Source organism: Ursus arctos, unplaced genomic scaffold (assembly GCF_023065955.2).
Source record: "Ursus arctos isolate Adak ecotype North America unplaced genomic scaffold, UrsArc2.0 scaffold_9, whole genome shotgun sequence".
Classification (NCBI taxonomy): domain Eukaryota; kingdom Metazoa; phylum Chordata; class Mammalia; order Carnivora; family Ursidae; genus Ursus; species Ursus arctos.
In genome coordinates this window covers 78,468,881-78,489,247 of record NW_026623111.1, presented here as the reverse complement: position 1 = coordinate 78,489,247, position 20,367 = coordinate 78,468,881, and the positions used below count along the sequence as shown (strand labels likewise).

At 38.6% G+C, this 20,367-nt stretch overlaps 1 protein-coding gene across 1 annotated transcript; it reads left to right on the top strand.

The window, feature by feature from the left end:
- Nucleotides 1-170: 170 nt before the first annotated feature.
- LOC113263023 (alcohol dehydrogenase 1-like) lies at nucleotides 171-12,261 on the top strand. Its single transcript, XM_026509596.2, has 9 exons — nucleotides 171-188; nucleotides 2,840-2,941; nucleotides 5,302-5,440; nucleotides 7,764-7,851; nucleotides 7,994-8,213; nucleotides 8,410-8,670; nucleotides 9,844-9,979; nucleotides 10,835-10,973; nucleotides 12,237-12,261. Exons 1-9 carry the CDS (start codon nucleotides 171-173, stop codon nucleotides 12,259-12,261), a joined length of 1,128 nt encoding a protein of 375 aa, XP_026365381.1.
- The last annotated feature ends 8,106 nt before the right edge of the window (nucleotides 12,262-20,367 follow it).

The window sequence follows — 20,367 nt, the reverse complement described above, 5'->3', positions numbered from 1 at the left end:
CACTTTACCTGTCTGGTTTTCCCCATGTGGATTTGTGATTATGTAATTATGCTTAATGACTTTTGGTATGCAAACAGTATAAATACTCTGTCTAGGTTGTCCAGGAGCAGAGTCAAAAAAGTGCAGCTCTCTCGGGTATACCTGAAGGCACCAAGGAAAGAAAATTCATCATGGACACTTCAGGCAAAGTAAGTGATACCTTTAAAATAGATCTATATCATTTTCATTAGTTATCTAAAAAGCATACACTGAAACACAATTAAGACACCATTTTCTCCAATCAGACTAGCAAAGATTTTTAGTGACAATTCTTAATGTTTCCCACCTGCGGAAACTCAAACATCACTGGTGGGAAAATAACTCTAGGAATTTCTTAGGTGATAGTTTGACAATATTGTATCAAATGTCTTAAAAATATGCCTATCATTTGACCCAGAAATTTATTCAAAGGAAATAATCATGTTGTTCTTATAAATAAGTTCACTGTGGCATTGTTTTAAAGAGTGTAACACCGGAGGGACGTCTGGATGGCTCAGTCAGTTAAGCCTCCGACTCATTTCATCTCAGGTCGTGATCTTGGGGTGGGTTGGGCTCTGCACTCCACATGGAGGCTGCTTGTCCCTCTCCTTCTGCTCATCCCAACACTCATGCTCGCTCTCTCTCTCCAAAAAAGAAAAAAAAAAGAGTATAACACTGGAAGCAGATGTGTCAAATGCTAGGAAACTGATTAAATAAATTATGATATATTAGTCAATAGAGTCCTAAGTGATCATTTTAAATTCCTTGGAAAACATTTATAAAGCAAAGTGCAAGAGCAGACTATAAAACAGTATTCTTAGTATGATTACACAAACACACATAGAATATCAATTGGAAAGACCTACCCAAAAATGTTACAAATAGTAATAGCTAGGTGCCAGACTTGCAGTTTTTCCCCTTTACCTTTGTCTGAGTTTTCCAAGTTTTTTGCCTTGAGTGTGTATCATTTTGAAATTACAAAAGTTTTTTCATGAATTTTTACTTGAGTTCTGTAGATAAAAGCAGAATCACTTCATCCTGAAGAAAGTAATGTTTTTTCCTTTTTTTTGAAACATTTATTTAATTTTGGGGGGGAAGGGCAGAAGGAGAGAATCTCTCAAGCACACTCCCAGCTGAGTGAGAAGCCCAACTCGGGGCTCAATCCCACAACCCATGAGATCATGACCTGAGCCAAAACCAAGAGGTGAACACTTAACCAACTGAGCTATCCAGGCATCCCAGATGTAATGTTTTGTTTTGGGTTGTTTTTTTTTTTTTTTGGTATCATTTTATTTGAATTTCTCTTCTGAAATTTGTCCCTTTTCTTTGTAGTATAAGACATATTACCTCCTCTAATGGTGTCTAAATTTCTTGAAGACATAATAGATTTAGTGGGCTCAGTATATCTTACAATTACTAGTGCAGTAAACTTGCAAATGGAACATACATAAAATTATAAAGGGTACTAGTCCCAGCAGACATTAAGATATATCAAAAAGTTAAAGTATTCAAATCATCAAGATGTTGCTGCAGGAACTGAGAGTAAGAGAAATGGGACGATAGAAACAGCTTCCAAAGAGCACCTAACTTGTAAATGTAAGAACTTCTGTAGTAAAGGGGCTCATTTAAGCAGAAATGAAAGAAACAATCAGAGTTCATGCTAGGACAATTCATTTAGAGTCTATAAGTGCACATCACATAAAAAAGTAATTTTAAGTTGGATTTACAAGTTGAATATTTAAAAATCAAACTATAAAAATCTAGAAAGAAGATAAATATTTAGTCTCTATATGGAATTTCCAAAGTATAAAAATGGAATAAATAACAAAGGAAAAGATATTTCAATTGGCCAAAATTTTAAAATGTGTGTGTGTGTGTGTGCACACGCACATGCATGTAACTTCATAAAAATTAAGGTTCAAATATCAACCAGGGAAAATCATGTACGACAAGCTGACAGACAATAGCTCACTCCTTTCATGTATAAAGAGATCAAATAATTAATAAGAAAAACACCAAGATACCAGTAGATACTTATATTAACTATATGACCAAACACTCCACAAAATAGGAAAATACATATGACTAACATAAACATAGAAAATATTCAACATGATTAGCATTCAAAAAATACTAGTGAAAAAAAATTGCTAGTTTTTTGTACCTATTAGATACTTCGGTTTTAATGACTACTGTCAATGCCAATGAGGGTGGAATAAATGATGATACAGATATTCTTTCATACTTCTAGGAATTGAGCCAAATTATTCAACATTTCTGTAAAGAAATTTGGAGATAAATTTAGCCCTACCAATGTCTCTATCTTCTCCAAAGTAATTGTTACTTTAGGAAACCAGGCAAGTCAAAATTATGAACAAAGTTGTTTATCGCAGTATACTTTAGACCAGTCAAAACAATGGAAATAATTACATGTCTAGATAGTTGTTAAGCAAATTGGGATATACATGATGAAATATAAAGCAGCCATTTAAAATTCTGATTACAAAGCATTTGAAGTCATGAGAAAATGCTTGCTTACAAGTAGATGATAACTGATCACTACATGGTGGCCATTACTAGCAAAAAAGCAGAATACAAAACTGCATATGGACACAATCTCAACTATATCAAAATTGTTTCAAGAGACTGGAAGGAAACATGCTAAAATTCAGGTTGTATCTGAAATTGCGATGATTATTCTTCTGTTGCTTTTTGATTTTTGTATTTTTACTAATTATAACAAATAAGTGTCATTTGTATGATCAGAATAAAACAAATTTTTTCACTAAGTGATGTCATTTTATTGTCGTTGTGTCAACAGACAATTACATGCCGGGCAGCCGTTGCCTGGGCAGCAAATTCTACTCTTTCAATTGAGGAAGTACAAGTTGAACCACCAAAGGCTGGGGAAGTTCGTATTAAGGTAAATTTAAGTCTTCTAACTTTTACCTGTGAAGCTTAATGTAAGGAAATCCTGTTTTGTTTCATATAAAAATTATATATTATAAATTATATATATAAAATGTATAAAATTTGCATTTGGGGTTTGTCCACTTTTCTTAGCTTTTACTAAGAAATTTTTAAACAGATAAATGAATACAGGTAATGAATGTTTAAGATAGTCTTAATACTTGTAAAATACTGGTAGTTCACTCATCCACCATAATTATTTTTTCAATATTGAAATTTTTATTTAAATTACATATCATCTTAGGCCTATATACCTCACAATGTGACCTAGAGGGTATTTTAAGTGGTAACTTTTTTTTTTCATTTTTGAGGGAAAGGGGATAAGAAGTTCATTTCTCCCTACTTCTATGACACAAAGTTGATATCAACAAATGAATACACAGTGACTAACAGACTAATTTTCCATCTCTATTATTTTGGGCTCATACATTATAATAATCTCAGAGTTTGTCTGAAAAAGTTCACTCTGTGGTAAATTTCAATTTCTAGGAATGAGCAGGTAGGATTCCATGATAGTCTTAGCGACTTGGAAGAGTAACAATTATTGAACAGAACTTACACCAGGGATAGGAAAACATTGACCCGTCAAAGGCTCCTTGCCACTCTCAAATCACCTCTCAATCAATACATTTCAAATTTTACAAAATCATTAAATACTCAGTATTAGGAGTATTATTGCTTTAAGTCTTATTAAACGTTAACTTCACCTACCTTCTAATTTGACCAGGAAATTCAACACTTGATTTAATGAACACAACAAATACCAAAAGCCATATGCTTCTAGTCCATAGTATATCTAATCAAAGTAGAAGGTATTAGAGGATGGTTACAGGAGAAAAGAAATGAAGGGAATTGGAAAGATGACAGAAGGAAAGACAGTGAGGGGAAGGAGGAAAGCAGAAAAAGACAGATGGGCTGTGAAAGACAAAATAGGAGAATATGGGAACTAGCACTAAATAAATTATCAACTCCATGTCTAGTGTTACGCTAAAGATTTTATTTCACCCGTGAGAGATGGTAAAGAATGAAGTGAAAAGTGATAAGAACGTAGACAGAGGAAGAAGTTTAGTAACTGACTGCTATTCTGAAGCTATATTTTTCTACTTATCATCCAGCCAAACAGCTTTTAATTAGTGCTTATTGTGTACTGGGTCACCATCTGTTGAAATGTTTCCTAGTTAATTAGCCAATATTCTCTGACCTTACACTGATATGCTCCTTCACCACAAAGGCTAAACCCTAGATAAAAAATCCACAATCCAACAAGGGGGAAGTTGCATCAGCAAAAGCTTGAGCAATACCACACTGAACCCTGGACAAAATCAAGCTTAAGGATTGGATCTGTTCAGAAGCACAGAAAATTCCACCTCCAGCTTATGCCATGGACAACTTCCCAAAAATTACCACATATTCTTATCTGATAAATGGAACAAACCCAATAAGGAGATTCCAGCCTGCTGCTTACCCAAAATGACACTTCTACCCTTTTATAACATCTTGAAGCCATTTTAGCACTGCATATTTCTCATGAGATATCTTCTTAGCCATTTGCCACAATCATATACCATGGTTGTTCCCAGTGTTCCAGTTATAAATGCTGCCATTCCCACTACACATACTGGAAAACTAGTCAGTATGCTCGGATACATGCTTTTCTGGCTGTATTCCAGGCAGAGCAATAACTTAGGGGTTATGGTACATTAAATGTTTCATTTTTATGATCACTGTTGTTGGGTCAGGCCTATTAACAGACAAGAAAACTCAGGCCATTAAGTAAAAAGTTTCAAAACTTCTAATTGACAACTAAATTTTGCAATGGTTAATTTAAACTGAAACACATTTTTACATTATTAATTTAAAGAATGTTTTCAACGTACAAGTTTAAAATATTAAAACAGATTTTCCCAGAGCATGGGAAAATATTCCACAATATGGGCCTAAAATTCTTTATTTCTCAACGGCGGTGCTATTGATAATGTGGGCAAAAAAGTCCTTCCCTGTATGCAACTGTCCCTCATATTTCAAAACTATTTGATGACATCAATGTACAGAGTAGATTTCAAAAAACCTAAATTTATTTCCAGATCTGAACATGTGTCATGTGACTTTGGACAAGTCATTCTCAGTCTTTGAATCTCCCTTTCCTCATCTCTAAATTGGAAATGATAAGACATGCCCTGTATTCCTCTGAGCATTGGTATAGGGATCAAATGACATAATTCATGTAAAAAATTTTTTTAATAATCAGTCTCAGTTTAAAAAAAAAGAAAAATTCCAAACCAATTGATCTTTGGTCACTTAATTCCTATGCAGGTGACATCTACAGGGATCTGCGGTAGTGATGATCATGCAATAAAAGGATTACTCTCAGCAGTCTTTCCTTACATCCCAGGCCATGAAGGAGCTGGGATTGTGGAGAGTATTGGCAAAGGAGTGAGCTCAGTGAAACCAGGTAGGAAGTGGGGCCATGAAACCCCTCCCACAAACAGCCTCCCAAAGAGAACCCTGGCACAGAGTTAGAGGAACTTAAAATGCATTAACATATATTTACAGGAGAAAAAATTGGTTTGCCTCTAGACTCTTCTAATAATCACATATCATTATATTAACTGTATCCAGTGACTCCAAGATTCACACAGTTTCCCTACTGTCTTCTCTAACAATCCAGAAGGGTAGTAGCTGAGCCAAGCATATGTCCATAGCTAAAAGAGATTTGAGACAGGACCAGTGTACTTCTAGATAGATTGAAAACTATTGAGACTGTTTCTTTTATGTACCTGCACCCTCTACATGCTTAGCACACTGCCTGTCCCAGGGCTAGAATGCCTTAGAATGTTTGACAAGTGAATGTTCTAATCAACTGGAATATAGAATTTGAATTTTCATTGACAGGATGATAATGATATTCAAAGAATCAAAGAAAGCAAGTAGATGCTCTTCCCCAGACTATCAAAAAAGATGTTGCCATAGCTATTCTTAGCACGTCTGGAATGAACAGAACGAATAAGGGCAATCACATGGATTAAGGTACTACAGAACCCCACAGCTTGGAGCCAGGCACACAAAGAGATTTAAGAGAGTGCACGGTTAGGACACTTGTGAAGCTCTTACCAGGGAATTCATCTAGCAAACAATTATGGAGCGGCTACCATGCATCCGACACTAGGCATAGCAGGGGGACAAAGGTAAAAGGCATGGTCTCTACGTCTCCGAGAACATAACGCACACAGGTGAGATATATGCTCTAAGTCCTCTTTAGCCAGAAACAATTCCAGTGAAAATTTTGTGGAAAACAATGAACATTTGGAGGGAAAGGATAAGAGAGCAAAAGTTCTCCTGAATTTGAGATCCAAGATCTTTGAAAATTTTAAGGGCCAATGAAGTTAAGATGTGCCTTATTTAAATTTACAACAGATTTTAATGTCATCTAAACCCGGCAAGAGGCCAAAGAGGGGGCTGTTTCTTTGTTAGGAAAATTGTAAGAGCCACCAGGAACAATGTTGTAGACTTCTGACAGGCCTTTGTAAGTCTGTGATGACTTTGTTAATTAATTTTCTTCGCAGACCCTGTCCAGCCTGTCACCCTAAGGCCCAGGAGGGCTAGTTAATGACTGGATCCAAATATAATCAATATTCTCTCCAGAACTCTCTCTGCAGAGGCCAATGGAAAACAAAATGGTTAAACTAGATAACATCTCCAAGGTTTATTCTTAGTTTCACTATTCTACTTCCAGAGCAGGGGAAAGCAGACCTACAACTACCCACCCCATAAGAAATACCCCCAAATTTCCATTATTTGCCCAAAAGAATAATGTAGTTTCTAAAACCAGGTTATACAGTTTCTCCTTCAAAACAGCAATGAGCAACCCAGAAAACAACGGGTGTTGGTGAGGATGTAGAAAAAAGAGAAACCCTCTTGCACTGTTGGTGGCAATGCAAACTGGTGCAGCCACTCTGAAAGACAGGACAGAGTTTCCTCAAAAAGTTAAAAATAAAACTACTCTATGATCCAGCAATTGTGTACTACTAGGTATTTATCTGAAGGATCCAAAAATACTAATTCAAAGGGACATGTGCACCCCAATATTTATAGCAGTATTATCAACAATAGCCAAGCTATGGAAACAGCCCAAGTGAATGGATAAAGAGGTGGTATACACGCGCACACACACACACACACACACACACACACACACACTCTGGAATATTGCTCAGCCATCAAAAAGAATGAAATCTTGCCCTTTGCAATGACATGGATGGAGCTAGGGGGTATTATGCTAAGTGAAATAAGTCAATCAAAGACAGACAAATATCATAGGATTTAAATTATATGTGGAATTTAAGAAACAAAATAAACAAGCAAAGGGAAAGGAAAAAAAAAAAACAGAGAGGAAGGCAAACCAAGAAGCAGACACTTAACTATAGAGAACAAGCTGATGGTTACCAGAGGGGAGGCGGGCAGCGGGATGGGTGACGTAGGGGGTGGGGATTAAGGAGCACACTTGCTGTGATGAGCACTGGGTGTAGTATGGAGGTGTTGCATCAGTATATTGTACACCTGAAACTAATATAACACTGTATGTTAACTAACTGGAATTTAAATAAAAACTTAAAAAGAAAGAAACAACAACAATGGGCAATGTAGTATCCTGGCCGTCATAACCTGCCCGCAGCAAGTTTTCCAACGATCCAATGAAACTTTCATAAACACGGTATTGTATTTCGGTTCCAGGAATATTTTAAACTAATGCTTGTATTATTATTTTTTATATATAGGAGATAAAGTCCTCACACTCATTATTCCTCAGTGTAGAGAATGCAGTTCCTGCTTGCATCCCAAGGGAAACTTCTGTGAGAAGCAAGAGTTAGTAATTTACCCCTTACTCTTTTGTTAAATTGCTGATACAGTATAAGCACTGACCTGTAACTGAAGGTGCTCACTTGTGTCTTTACAACTCCATGTGTGTGTGCCGCCCCGCACCTGCGTCTATGTCACTGCGGAACAGTGCTCTGTCTTCTTCTGGATTAATGCTGGACGGGACCAGCAGATTTACCTGCAAAGGAAAAAAGATTCATCACTCTTTCCGCACAAGCACATTCACTGAATATACCGTCGTCCTTGAGATTGCAGTGGCGAAAATTGACGCTGCTGCTCCTATGGATAAAGTCAGTGCCATAAGCTGTGAGGTGCCCACTGGTTACGGGGCTGCTGTGCACTCAGCCAAGGTGAGGACGGTACCTGTGTTAGTATGTGTCATAGTGATTTGCCTGAAAAGCATCAAAATTACGTCAGCCAGTCTACATGTTCAACTGTTATATACAGTTTGAAAAGTTTCAATGGCTGTTTTTGTTTGTTTGTTTTCTTAATTACATACGTGCCCAGGTTGGCTTCCTAATACAGACACGCCTTGTGAATTTGCAGGTCACTTGTGGTTCTACCTGCGTGGTCTATGGACTTGGTGGAATCGGATCAGCCATTGTCATGGGCTGTAAAGCATCTGGTGCTGCTAGAATCATTGGGGTTGACATCAATGAGGAGAAGTTTCCCCGGGCCAGAGCGTTAGGGGTCACCGATTGTCTCAACCCTCGAAAACTCAAGAAGCCTGTCCAGCAGGTGGTCATGGAAATGACAGGAGTTGGTGTTGACTTTGCCTTTGAGGCCATTGGACTCCCTGATGTCATGGTACGTGGGCTTGGGGCACAGTGATTAGATGCTTAATGTGGGGGAGGGACATACTAAATATTCTCATGTAGATAGGTACAAACTCTCCTGAACATAGGTTTTGGACCCGTGGACCCCAAATGTAAAAACAGAATATAATTCTCTCCAAAATGTTTATTTTAAAAATAAAAGCAAGATATACTTAAAAATAGATCATTGTAGCACACAAAGTTTAAACATTCAAAAGGCAAAAAATTAATTAATTTAAAAAACATCCAAAAGGCCACAATATCACTACTCCCTTTCTTTATTCCTAGCTCTGCATATATGCTTTTATATTGAAGTATAGACCTTATTTAATTCACAAGACAACTATGGCTCCTGTATTAGAACCACTCATTCATGTGAACAACGAATTCCGATGCACCAAGGTGCTAGGTTCTAGGGATACAAGGGTGAATAAAATAGGTACCACACTCTTGGATTTTCCAGTTTGGAGGACAGAATATAGACATTTAATATGTTTCAGTGTGTACCTAATGTGCTTGATTGAAAAATAAAGGTAGTGATATAGGTAACAGGAAAGAGAAAATAAGGCAAAACAGAGGAAAGGAGAAAGACAGAAAGGTTCAGTCAACCTTTTGAAGTAAAATAAACAGATGTGAAGAAGTACACTATACAGCCCTACAAAACTGAATTAAAAAAAAAACAATAAAGCCTCATACACCCATATGTGTAGATTTGTTTGGTTTTAATACAAATGGGTTAGACAGAGAACCATGGCCAGGGAGAAGGTCTGGCAAAGGCAGTGGGTAATTTTATTTAACAAATATAAGGTCCTCACTATATGTCAGATAGTGTTCTAAATGTTTTAAGAATGATAAATCACTTAATCCTCATAACCACTCTATGAAGCAGGTAGTATTATTATTCTTTTTACAAATGAAGAAACTGAGGCCTAGGGAGGTTAAGTAACTTAACTAAGGTCATACAGCTAGCACAGTCTGTGCTCTTCCCCACTGAACTCTCCTGGTTCTCTAGCGAGATCCCGTCACTGACAGTGTCGGAGCTGAGGTTGAGGTAGCATCTGGCCAGGAAGAGGTTCAAGATTTAGGAACGTGATTCCTTCTCCCTCTGGTGGTAGTTGTTACTTATTCGTGGGAAGGTGCTTACGGTCATGATTGTCATTTTCAGCTTGCTGCTTGGGATTCCTGCCACCTGAGCCATGGTGTCTGTCTGATCGTTGGGGTGGCTCCATCAAATTCAAAGCTTTCCCTGGATGCGTCAAAGATTTTCTCTGGACGGACGCTGAAGGGTGTATGCTTAGGAGGTAGGTCAATGAATAGGAGGGACTGGTTGGTTGCTCTCATGAAATCCCTTTTGACCTTGTAGAAACATAGAATTGAAAATTCCTCTCCTTGAGGAAACAGAGCTATAATGGTATAAAAGACTTCTCCAATGAGTTGGAAAATTTTACAAATCAATTTCAGTTAATTTAATTAAATAGGTTTTTTAAGTTCAAATACAATTTTTATCTCCTGCAAAATAGTTTTTGGGTTTTTCCAATGTTCCAAATAATTTGGTCAACCTCAGTTCCATGCTGGTGAGTTTGTTGTGCTCTTTTAGCAGCAAAGCTTCTTAATTATATAACACTATATAAATAATATATATATAATTATATATATATACCTGTACATATAATTCTTTATAAATATATAACACCAACCTGGTGTTTTGGCATCTCCTCCTATCTTTCCAGAAGAGCCCTTATTTATGAGAAATATTGACCAACAGCTTTAGTCAATGAACATTTCCATCTGTCCCCATTCCTCTGATAGTAAGTTTCCAATGCCATCTCTATGTGTGTGAATACACAGAGGAGGAAATATTTATGCCATTGTAAGCCCAGGAGCTGAACTAGAGACTTCTAGTTTAAAAGGACCATTTTTCAACTCGGTAACATGTGAATATTGACCCAGTTTTCCTCCAAAGGAATTCTGGGTAACAGAATTTCTGGAGCAGCACACTTAGTAACAGCAGTCAACGGTTTCTGATGTATAAATGATTTATTTTCCATGTTCAGTGTCAAATTTTCAGAAGAAAAATCTCCATGACATATTTTTTTTTTCTTTTGGTTGGTTTGGCATTTCTCAAATCTTATTACAGTAGTCTTTTTGTTTTGCAGATTATAAAACCAGAGACTGTATTCCCCAACTAGTGACTGATTACCTGCAAAATAAAATTAATATAGACCCATTAGTAACCCATCAGTTGCCTTTTGACCAACTCCACAAAGCTTTCGAGTTGTACCATGCTGGAAAAACGTGAGTGCTTTATTTGATGATCTCCTATACCATGAATTCACAGTGAAAATGACTCCTCAAACATTTCCAAGTGGTTTTGTGAGAAAAAGATGGCTACTTGGAAGTTCAATATCTTTCCCATGCTTGACCCTATTCCCTACTGTCACCAGGTTAAGAAAAGGTTTTACCTGTAGGCCCCTCTTTAGGAAATATCCACATCTATCTATTTTAAGGAAATGTTCAAGAATTCAATATATTACTAATAACCACTCCACACTACAGTGTTCAATTATGTGGGGGGGGGGGGGTTCCAGTTAGAGAAATGATCTAGAATGAATAAGCTGACATGACTGGAGTCATACAATCTTGCAAGGAATCTTAGAGGCCAAGGTTTAGACTCCACCTAGAGCAGAAATCCTTCTACATCATTTCTGACAAATAGTCAGTCTGCTTCAGCTGGCAGGGATGGAGTGTTCACTCAGTGTGTCATTTATTCATTCAATGTTTATTTAGTGATAGCGCAATATTTGCCAGGACTGTCCTAAGTGCTGGAGACACAGAAGAGAACTAACAATAATAAGTAAATGAGGAATTACTCCTGTGATGAATGCTTTGATTTTCTCATTCTGGTTCCAAGCACATCTCTTTCATATTCTCTCCCCCAACTCTACCAACATTTTGTTTGTTAAATGATTTTTAAAAAAATTTTAATCTAGGTCTTTACATTTTACCCTGCTATAACACGTTCTTGGTTTTGACCCAGCTTATCAGCCCATCTAAATCAGGAATGTAGAATCAAGAAACCTCATCTGGAATTTTATAATCAGATTATGGAGAATGCAGAGAGGGGATCTAGCAGGCAAAAGACACACTGCAAAAGGAAAGGACACCCCCCCCCCAATGCATTTTTTCTTTCCTAATCAGACACAGTGCTAGATTCTGGGATTGACAGAAGCTGATCAGAGGCTGTAGCAGACGTTTTGGATGTCTTTGTGGTTAAGCAGCCTGAGGGAGCAGGGCTCAAAGCTGAGGCCGTCCTTTCGGATGTTGGATCCTGACGCTGATCATGCTTTCACCACATCCGGTGGTGATATTAATAGGATCTCAATCAGATGATCAGGTGACATTTCATACAGGTGAACTAGGTTGAAGGTGGAGTCAGGAGGGGGAGCAAGGAAGAAAGTAGGCAATGTAACCTCACATGATACAGTGCAAAACCGCTTTGCCAAAATCACTGTTTCTTAAGCAAACCAATCATTTTATTATGGCACTTTTATGTTTCAGCATCCGCTGTATTCTGCTGTTCTAAGATCCCAGATGATAAAAGGTGCAAAGTCATCCTTGGAGATTTCATTCTATCCTGTATCACCTCTTTGATTGTTCCAGTACAGAGGAGGAGTATCAAAGATGGAAATGTAGGGGCGCCTGGGTGGCTCAGCCGTTAAGCGTCTGCCTTCAGCCCAGGTCGTGATCCCAGGGTCCTGGGATCGAGCTCCGTATAGGGCTCCCCGCTTGGCGAGAAGCCTGCTTCTCCCTCTCACACTCCCCTTGCTTGTGTTTCCTCTCTTGCTGTCTCTCTCTGTCAAATAAATAAATAAAATCTTTTTAAAAAAGATGGAAATGTAGTGTAATTGTGCAAAATAAAGTAAGTGCATCTTGAATGTAGCTGTAACAAAATAACTTCACAGAGAACAGATGTTCTATAATTTGTTCTATGACTTCAAGAAGAGAGATGATGGGATTTAGTGGTGACATTGTTGATATGTCCATCAACCCAACTGATCTCTATCACCAGTCCATAAAAGGTGTCATTGAGTTATCCCTTGTTCCCATCCTCAGAGCACTTCCATAATATACAAATTGCTCTGTATCTTTCATGCCACAAAAGAGTTTGCATGACTTTGCTGCTTCTTCAACATGCTGAGTGTTATAAATCTTTGGAAGGCTATCTCAGGACATGGTAAGCCATTTTCTATCCTAATCCTAACTATCCTATGCCTCTACCCCTGAAATGTCAAGCCACAGTTCCCATCTGCTTCAAATACGAAAACACATTTGGAGAATCTTGCCAACTCCACCCCTACGTAGCAGGTATAGGACCCTCTCAGAAGAATTCCTCCATATTTACAATCTCCTAACTTCCTTTTCAAGTCTTTGAGTCAGTATAATCATTTCCTCATGGGGTTGAGAGTTTGGGAGCAGAAGGAAAAACTTAGGTCCTCTTATCCTGCTTATTTTCTTTTATTTTTCACCTGTCCTTGAGTCATTTCCACTCTCCTTAATCCTTCAGCTTTTGAAACACAAAAGCCAAGAGGAAAATTCCTTTTATAATCATTTTAATTGCAATGTCCCTACCTGATATTTGGGCACAGAATGTTCAGTTGACATAATGGGGGAAGGTCCAGGAATTAAAGAAAACATATGAAAAAAATGTTTTTAAAAGGTGACTATGTTAAATATGATCCTGACAGTCTAGCGCTGTCACCTTCACAAGCCCTTCCCTCTCAGAGTATCAACTACCACACTGTAAAATGGGGAAAATAAAAGCCATGTTGCTGGATGATTTTTAAGACTGGAGATCATGTGTATAAACATATGAATAAAATGGAAAATCTCTAAAAAGTTTAAAGAATAAAATAATTGGGATTTTAAAAAGAGGAAAAAGATAAAGCAATGAATATTTTAAGCTAATCAATTATAAATAAAAATTAATTGTCAAATTAAAACATCCTATACAATAAAACAACAAGACTAGGAAGAATTGAATTTCAAAAGAATACAATGAAAACTGTTTTAAATAAAGAATAAAAGCTATCAAAGTGACCTAAAATATGAGAAAGAAAATAAGACCGTAATAGAATATATTCTTAATAAATCACAAATAGAAAAAGAGCTGACAGCATTGTACCCCAGAATGGCCCACTAACAACACAGGGACCAACACTTGCTCACAACAGGCAAAGAGAGGCATCACAGATGACTGTATTGAAGGCAAATGCAATTCAGCCACAATAGTAGGGTACATGCGACACACATAGGAGACACCCCTGATGTGCCAGGTTATGATGAACAGGGGACATCGCACTGCAGGACACTACAGGACTTCATTAGGCCACTACTTTCAAAAGCAAGGGATGTACCTGTCCTTGCTAACACAGAGAAACAAACATGGAGAATTAAACAAAATGAGGAAACAGCGGAATGGGTCCCAAAGGAAAGAATAGGACAAAAATCACAGCAAGAGAGCTAAACAAAGTGGAGATAACTAATACGCCTCTTAGAGAATTTAAAGCAATGGTCATAAAGATAGTCACTGGACTTGAGAAAAGAGTGGAGGACCTCAGTGAGACCCTCAACAAAGAGATAGAAAATAACAAAAAGAACCAATCAGCAACGAAGAACTCAATAACTGAAATTAAAAATACACTAAAGGAAGCAGAAGAACGGATCAGCAACCTAGAAGACAAAAGAATGGAAAGCAATCAAGCTGAAGAGGAGAAAGATAAAAGAATAATTAAAAATGTGACTAGATTAAGGGACTTCAACAACATCTTCAGGAATAAAAACATTCACATTACGGGAATCCCAGGAGAAGAAAAGAGGGGAAACAGGGCAGAACATTTATTTGAAGAAATAATAGCTGAAAGCTTCCCAAATCTGAGGAAGGAAATAGATATCCAGATGCAGAAGGCATAAACATCCCCCAACAAAATCAACCCAAAGACATCCACACCAAGACACATAGTAATTAAAATGGCAAGGCGTAGAGATAAAATCAGCAAGATGATGGGTATTAAGGAGGGCACGTATTGCATGGAGCACTGGGTGTTATAGGCAAACAATGAATCATGGAACACTTCATCAAAAACTAATGATGTACTATATGGTGACTAACATAATATAATAAAAAAATGTTTAAAAAGAAAAGAAAAGAAAAATTTGAAACAAAAAAACAAAGAGAATAAAGAAATACAGAGGAACATGTATAATTTTTAAAAAATAAAAAATAAAATAAATAAAATAAAATCAGCAAGAAAAAAGACAGTTACAAACAAGGAAAACCCCATAAGGCTACCAGCAGATTTTTCAGCAGAAACTTTGCGGGACAAAAGAGAGCGAGGCAAAATATATTCATAGTGCTGAAAGACAAAAACCTGCAACCAAGAATACTCTATCCAGGAAGGCTATCATTCAGAATAGAAGGAGAGATAAAGAGTTCCTTAGACAAAAACTATAGAAGTTCATGACCACTAAACCAGTCCTACAAAATGTTAAAGTGAACTCTGAGGGGAAAGGAAAAACCACAAGGAAGAGTAAAAAAATGTAGGAAACACATCTTTAAAAAAAAAAGAATTTGTCTGCAGGGATTGTGTGCAATGGCAGGGCTATTAAAGCATCACGTGAAAAGATAGCTCAAGGCTAGTAAGGCGATATTGTGTCCCTTCAAAGGTGAAGGTAAACCACAACTAAAAGCTGTTGAAATAGGCATGAAACAGAATGCACTAGTCAAATCTATCAAACGAAAATATTTTCCAGTTACTAATTGCCTTTAGTTTTTAATTTCAATGATATTGGTACAGGTGCCTTAATGGGTATTCCCACAGCATTCAGTTTGTTGTAATCCACCATGGAAAGCCATTCATTCTTGCCAGGTTTGAGAGTAAGCCAAATGGGACTATTAAATGTAGAAACAGTGGGAATAACCATCCTTTCTCTACATAAGTCTTTTATAATGGGTTTCAATCCTTAAAAGCCCTGTTCTAATTTATATTGTGCCATATAAAGTATTTCAAGTAAGGGTAAAAGTTATTTTGTCAGGGCAATTATAAGTAGCAAAAATTTAATATGATTTAATTTATTACTTGCTAGGTCAGAGCGTCCATGCCTGATATCTCCATGCCCAGGAGATATTTTAGGACAAGGAGCTATATAACCACGGGAAATTTACATAAGGCAATAGTTCTGGTGGTTAAGCTGAAAAATACTTAACTTTGCTCTGTTTTATATTTGGCAACTCCCATAAGAGTATAAGATGTGCTTTATTTCAATTTAGTGAGATCCCCATGAATAGGAAACCTTGTCTAAATTTAGTAGAATCCAGAGGTATAACTATATCTTGAGCCCTACTTTTAAGTCCAGAAAAGTCTGCCATTTGGTGCATCTCAGCAGATGTTAATTTAGAACCTACATTATTCAGGCACAAAAGCGTGTTGGGTATTGTTTTCTGTTGGATAAACTTTTTTAGTAATTTTGGATTTTTAATTAGGTCAAATTGTGGATATCTTTTTTTGGTAGTAATTGGCTATACTTTGAAGGAGTTCTCTTTACTCTGTTTATATTTGTAGGTTTCTTCCTCCGGAGTCTCAACTCTGTATTATTAGGGTTAGGGGCCTCACTCATTACAATGGCAGCTCTGTAGGGTTTAAAAACCCCCTGACTTAAGTTTGAATTAACACCTTGGCTAAGCCATGGGTATTCTTCCCTGTAACCCTGAGAAACAGGATCTTTGTTGATGACAGAGGCGTAGGTGGCAGCAGCTGCTTAGTATTACACAGGGTCCTAGCGAGGACCCTATGTATCTGTTTTAGGAGTGTGGACCTCACATACCACATGGTGACTGTTCTTCCTCCACACAAGCAACCATCCAAATGACCAGTACATTAAAGAGAGTATCAGTCTTTCTCCTGAGTTCTCTATAGAATGGCAAACACAGTCATTGTCACAGAATAAGAATCATTTCCCTGATCCTAGCCTCAGCCATGGCTTATCCTGGAATCGAAATGCATGATTCAATCTGAGATATACAGGTAGTTTTGGGCCAAGATGCACAATTCAGGGACAAGTTAAGGAGGACTCCAATTTTATATCCTCTCCCCAAATGGAAGTTATCAAAGCTTCTGACTTAGGACAGTTAAATCTGTAACAGAGACTCCACAGGACTCAGCAAATGCAACACTAGGCAGTAGCTCAAAGTATAAGCTTGACAGCATAGCTTCAAAAGCATGCTGGCCAGCAAGCAGCAGCTCAAAGTATGCACTCACCAGCTGGCAGCAGGGCAAATTAGAAAGCCAGAGCAAGAAAAGACCCCCCAGTGGTTGTGGTCATTGCTGAGAAATGCTGCTTGCTGCAGGAACTGCTGTTGTCACACACCCTGTTGAGATGGGATGGATTTCTCACCCAAAATCCAATCAAATGTGGACCCATGATGTCACATGTATACCAAGAAGGTATGAAAAGATTTATTATTAACATAATGAGGCTTCCTGGGGAGAGCAGGCATGCTTGCAAATGGGATCAAAAATGGCTTGAGAGAACAGGTTTTTGACTGTTCTTGACCTTTATTGGGATTAAGGGGTGGGTCAAGATAAGGGCAGACCAGAGCATGCGGTCTAAACCTTCCCTCATCACCAAAGGAGAGAGTATGCCGTCTTCCTGATAATATGTGGGGCAAGAAGGGAAAACAAATGGTTACGGGCTTAAAAGCAGTCAACAGCCAAACACGAAAAACAGAATCAGACTCTCTAACTAGGATTAAAAGCAGAATGTCTAGAAGGGAGTGTAGTGTCAGCATTTGTTGGGGTGGCAACTGGAGGCCTTCCGTCTACTATGCTCCCCACGGTAGGTTCTCTTGAGGAGATCTGAGAATTCACCTCCATGGCCACCATAGTCGGCCCCTTGCACCTCATGTATTTCTCCTTGCATGATCAGAAGCAGCTCCTCTGTGGTTCCCACGTCTTTCTTCTTGAGGAGAAATTAAGAAAAGAGATGGTAATTGGATGACCGGAGGCTCCATTGGAGCAGTTCATCAGGGCTGCCACTCCCACTCACTGTCTCCCTCTTCTCCATCCATTCTTGATGTCCTTCTCCCTTCGCTATCACCTGAGCAAGTCTTAGTGAGTTGCCTGGTGGTGGAACCCATCATTATCTATGAAGGATCTGAGCACTTGTTTTTAATTCTTGATGAATAAATGATTTTCTGAGAAATCATAAATTATTTAAAGTTGACTCAAGAAATAGAAAACTAAAGTCACCAATTATCAAGCGAAAATGTTTTGCCTAGAATGCTTTCCTCCCAGAACTCTGCAAAGCTGCTTCCTTCTGGGCAGTCAGGTCTCAGTTTAATTATCATCTCTTTGAAGAAGCCTTCCCTGACACCTATCAAACACTTCACCCTCAAGTGCTACCTCAACAGCCTGTTTCATAGCACTTATCTCTAAATGAAATTATGGAGTTACGTATGTTTAACTTGTTCACCGCCTCTCCCTCTGCCCTCTCTCTCCACTAGAATGAATGCTTCTTGTGATCAAGGACTTTATTCATCAAGTTCACCATAGATTGCTAGTGCCTAACAGAGGATTAGGCACAGAGTACATGCAAACTAAAATATGTGTGGAATGAATGAAGACCAAAGGAGATAAAACAGCTTCCAGAAAATTCTTTCAAGTAATCTTTTATGGCAAAGGAAGACAAATCTTTAAAGATGAAAATCTCTCTCCTGGAAAAATACTTTTGAGGATTAGAATAATTTGGCTGCAGGTGAGGATGAATATATGGCGAGATGACCATGGATCTCAAAATTCTGCTCCATTCTCATCAGAGGAAAAATTAAAAGCAGGCTTGAAAAGTGACAGAAATGTTATTGGCTTATGCAATAAGAATTCATGTAGGAGATGGCAGAGTAGTAGGGGGAACCTGAGCTTGCCTCATCCCTCAAACGCAGCTAGATCAACAGCCAAGTATTTTGAACAACTAGGAATATGATCCGAGGATTAAGAAAACAATCTGCACGGTTGGAGAGAGACATTGTGGCAGATGTGAGGTTTGGAGCCATGAATTGGGGGAGAGGAAAGCAGCGGGACCAGGAAGGGGAAGGAACCCTTTCACAGCGCAGTCAGGGAGAGGGAGAGAGCAGGAGAGAGCGGGCATAGCAGGTAGGTATGGCACAACAAGCCGCAGTGAGAAGCTCCCCTGGGTCGCGCAGGGAGAGAGCTCTCCCCTTCCAGAGTACATTTGGAAGAGTGTATTTCGCCTGTCCAAGGACAAAAGGCCAGCTGGAACTCAACAGCAAGGACAGAGCTGTGCGCAGAGGGCAGAAAACCTTATAGGAGCTTTTTACTGTGAGCCACAATAGGCTTAAACCACCATGTGCACAATGAGCGGCTGCTTTTCTGGGACGGAACTGGGCAGAGAGCAGAGACACAGGCAGACTGCGGATAACATGGCTGCTGCTTTTCGCTGTCTGCCAACAACAGATTCAAGCCTCTGTGCAACTGCTTTTCTGGGACCCAACGGAGAAGGGGACTGAGTCGCGCACAAACACAGAGAACCTGGTTGCGGCTTTCCACTGTGCCTCAAAATAAACTCTAGCCTCCTTGTGAACTGTGCGACTGCTTTTCTGGGACAGGACGGTGCTGGGTGCACTGCAAGGCTCGCCTCTGGAGGAGGGGAGTGGGCCAACAAGTGGGCCTTCCCAGGCCCTTTAAAACTTGGAGTTTTGATTCCCAGCCACCGGCCAAAGATAAAACACAGGAGATGTGTGGCACGGGCACACCAACGGCAAGGGCACAAACAGGTTAAGGGCAGGGAAATGACAAAAGCCCAGGGCGCAGGAAATCATTCACTCTTCTGGGAGGGCCTCCTGAACAGCCGTGGCCAGGAGTTCCCCTCCCTGAGGATGAAAGGGTAAGGGTACCCATATTCCTCCTCCACAACCTCTCCCTCCTTCCAGCCACCAGCACAGTCAGACTTCAGAGAGAAACACGGCACCTCCAATGGAGGCTGGAGTCCCCTACCCTAAAGCGCACTCCCCTGTGCCTGGCAGGGGCATCTTTATAAGGGCAACTCTGCTTGTGAGCCAGCCCAGGCCCCTACATCTACCAAGACTACTGATTAAAGAATGCTCCCCAAAAAATTAGCTTCTGGTGGAAATAGGACTAGGCTTGCTTCTTTATTTTTTTCCCCTAATTTTAAAATTTTTTTAATTCCTTATTTTTTATTCTTATTTTTTATTTTTCCCTCTTTTATTTTTTTCCTCTTTGTCTTTTATTTTGGTATCAGTCTTATAATTATTCATTTGTTGGTTTGTTTGTTTCCTTCTCTTATTTTTCAAATCAGGCTCTTTTTTTCTTTTTCTTTCTTTCTTTCTTTCTTTCTTTCTTTCTTTCTTTCTTTCTTTCTTTTTTCCTTCCTTTTTTTTTATTCTTTCTTAGTCTTTGGAATCAGGCTTATAGTTTTTTGTTTGTCTGTTTGCATTTTTGTTCCTTTTACTTTTCTCTTATATTGCATCAGGACTTTGCTTTTTTTTTTTTTTTTCTGGGCTTATCTTAAAAAAAAACAAGCCAAAGCACACCTAGTTAAAGGTCCAAACACTGCCCACTACAAGCAAGGAGGAGCTCTGTAGAGGAAGGACCAGTGG

Excerpts from the sequence above, each read along its gene's own strand:
- LOC113263023 (XM_026509596.2), top strand. Across the intron at positions 8,214-8,409 it reads CTGCTGTGCACTCAGCCAAG|GTCACTTGTGGTTCTACCTG; the intron begins GTGAGGACGGTA and ends GTGAATTTGCAG. Across the intron at positions 9,980-10,834 it reads GAAGGGTGTATGCTTAGGAG|ATTATAAAACCAGAGACTGT; the intron begins GTAGGTCAATGA and ends TTTGTTTTGCAG.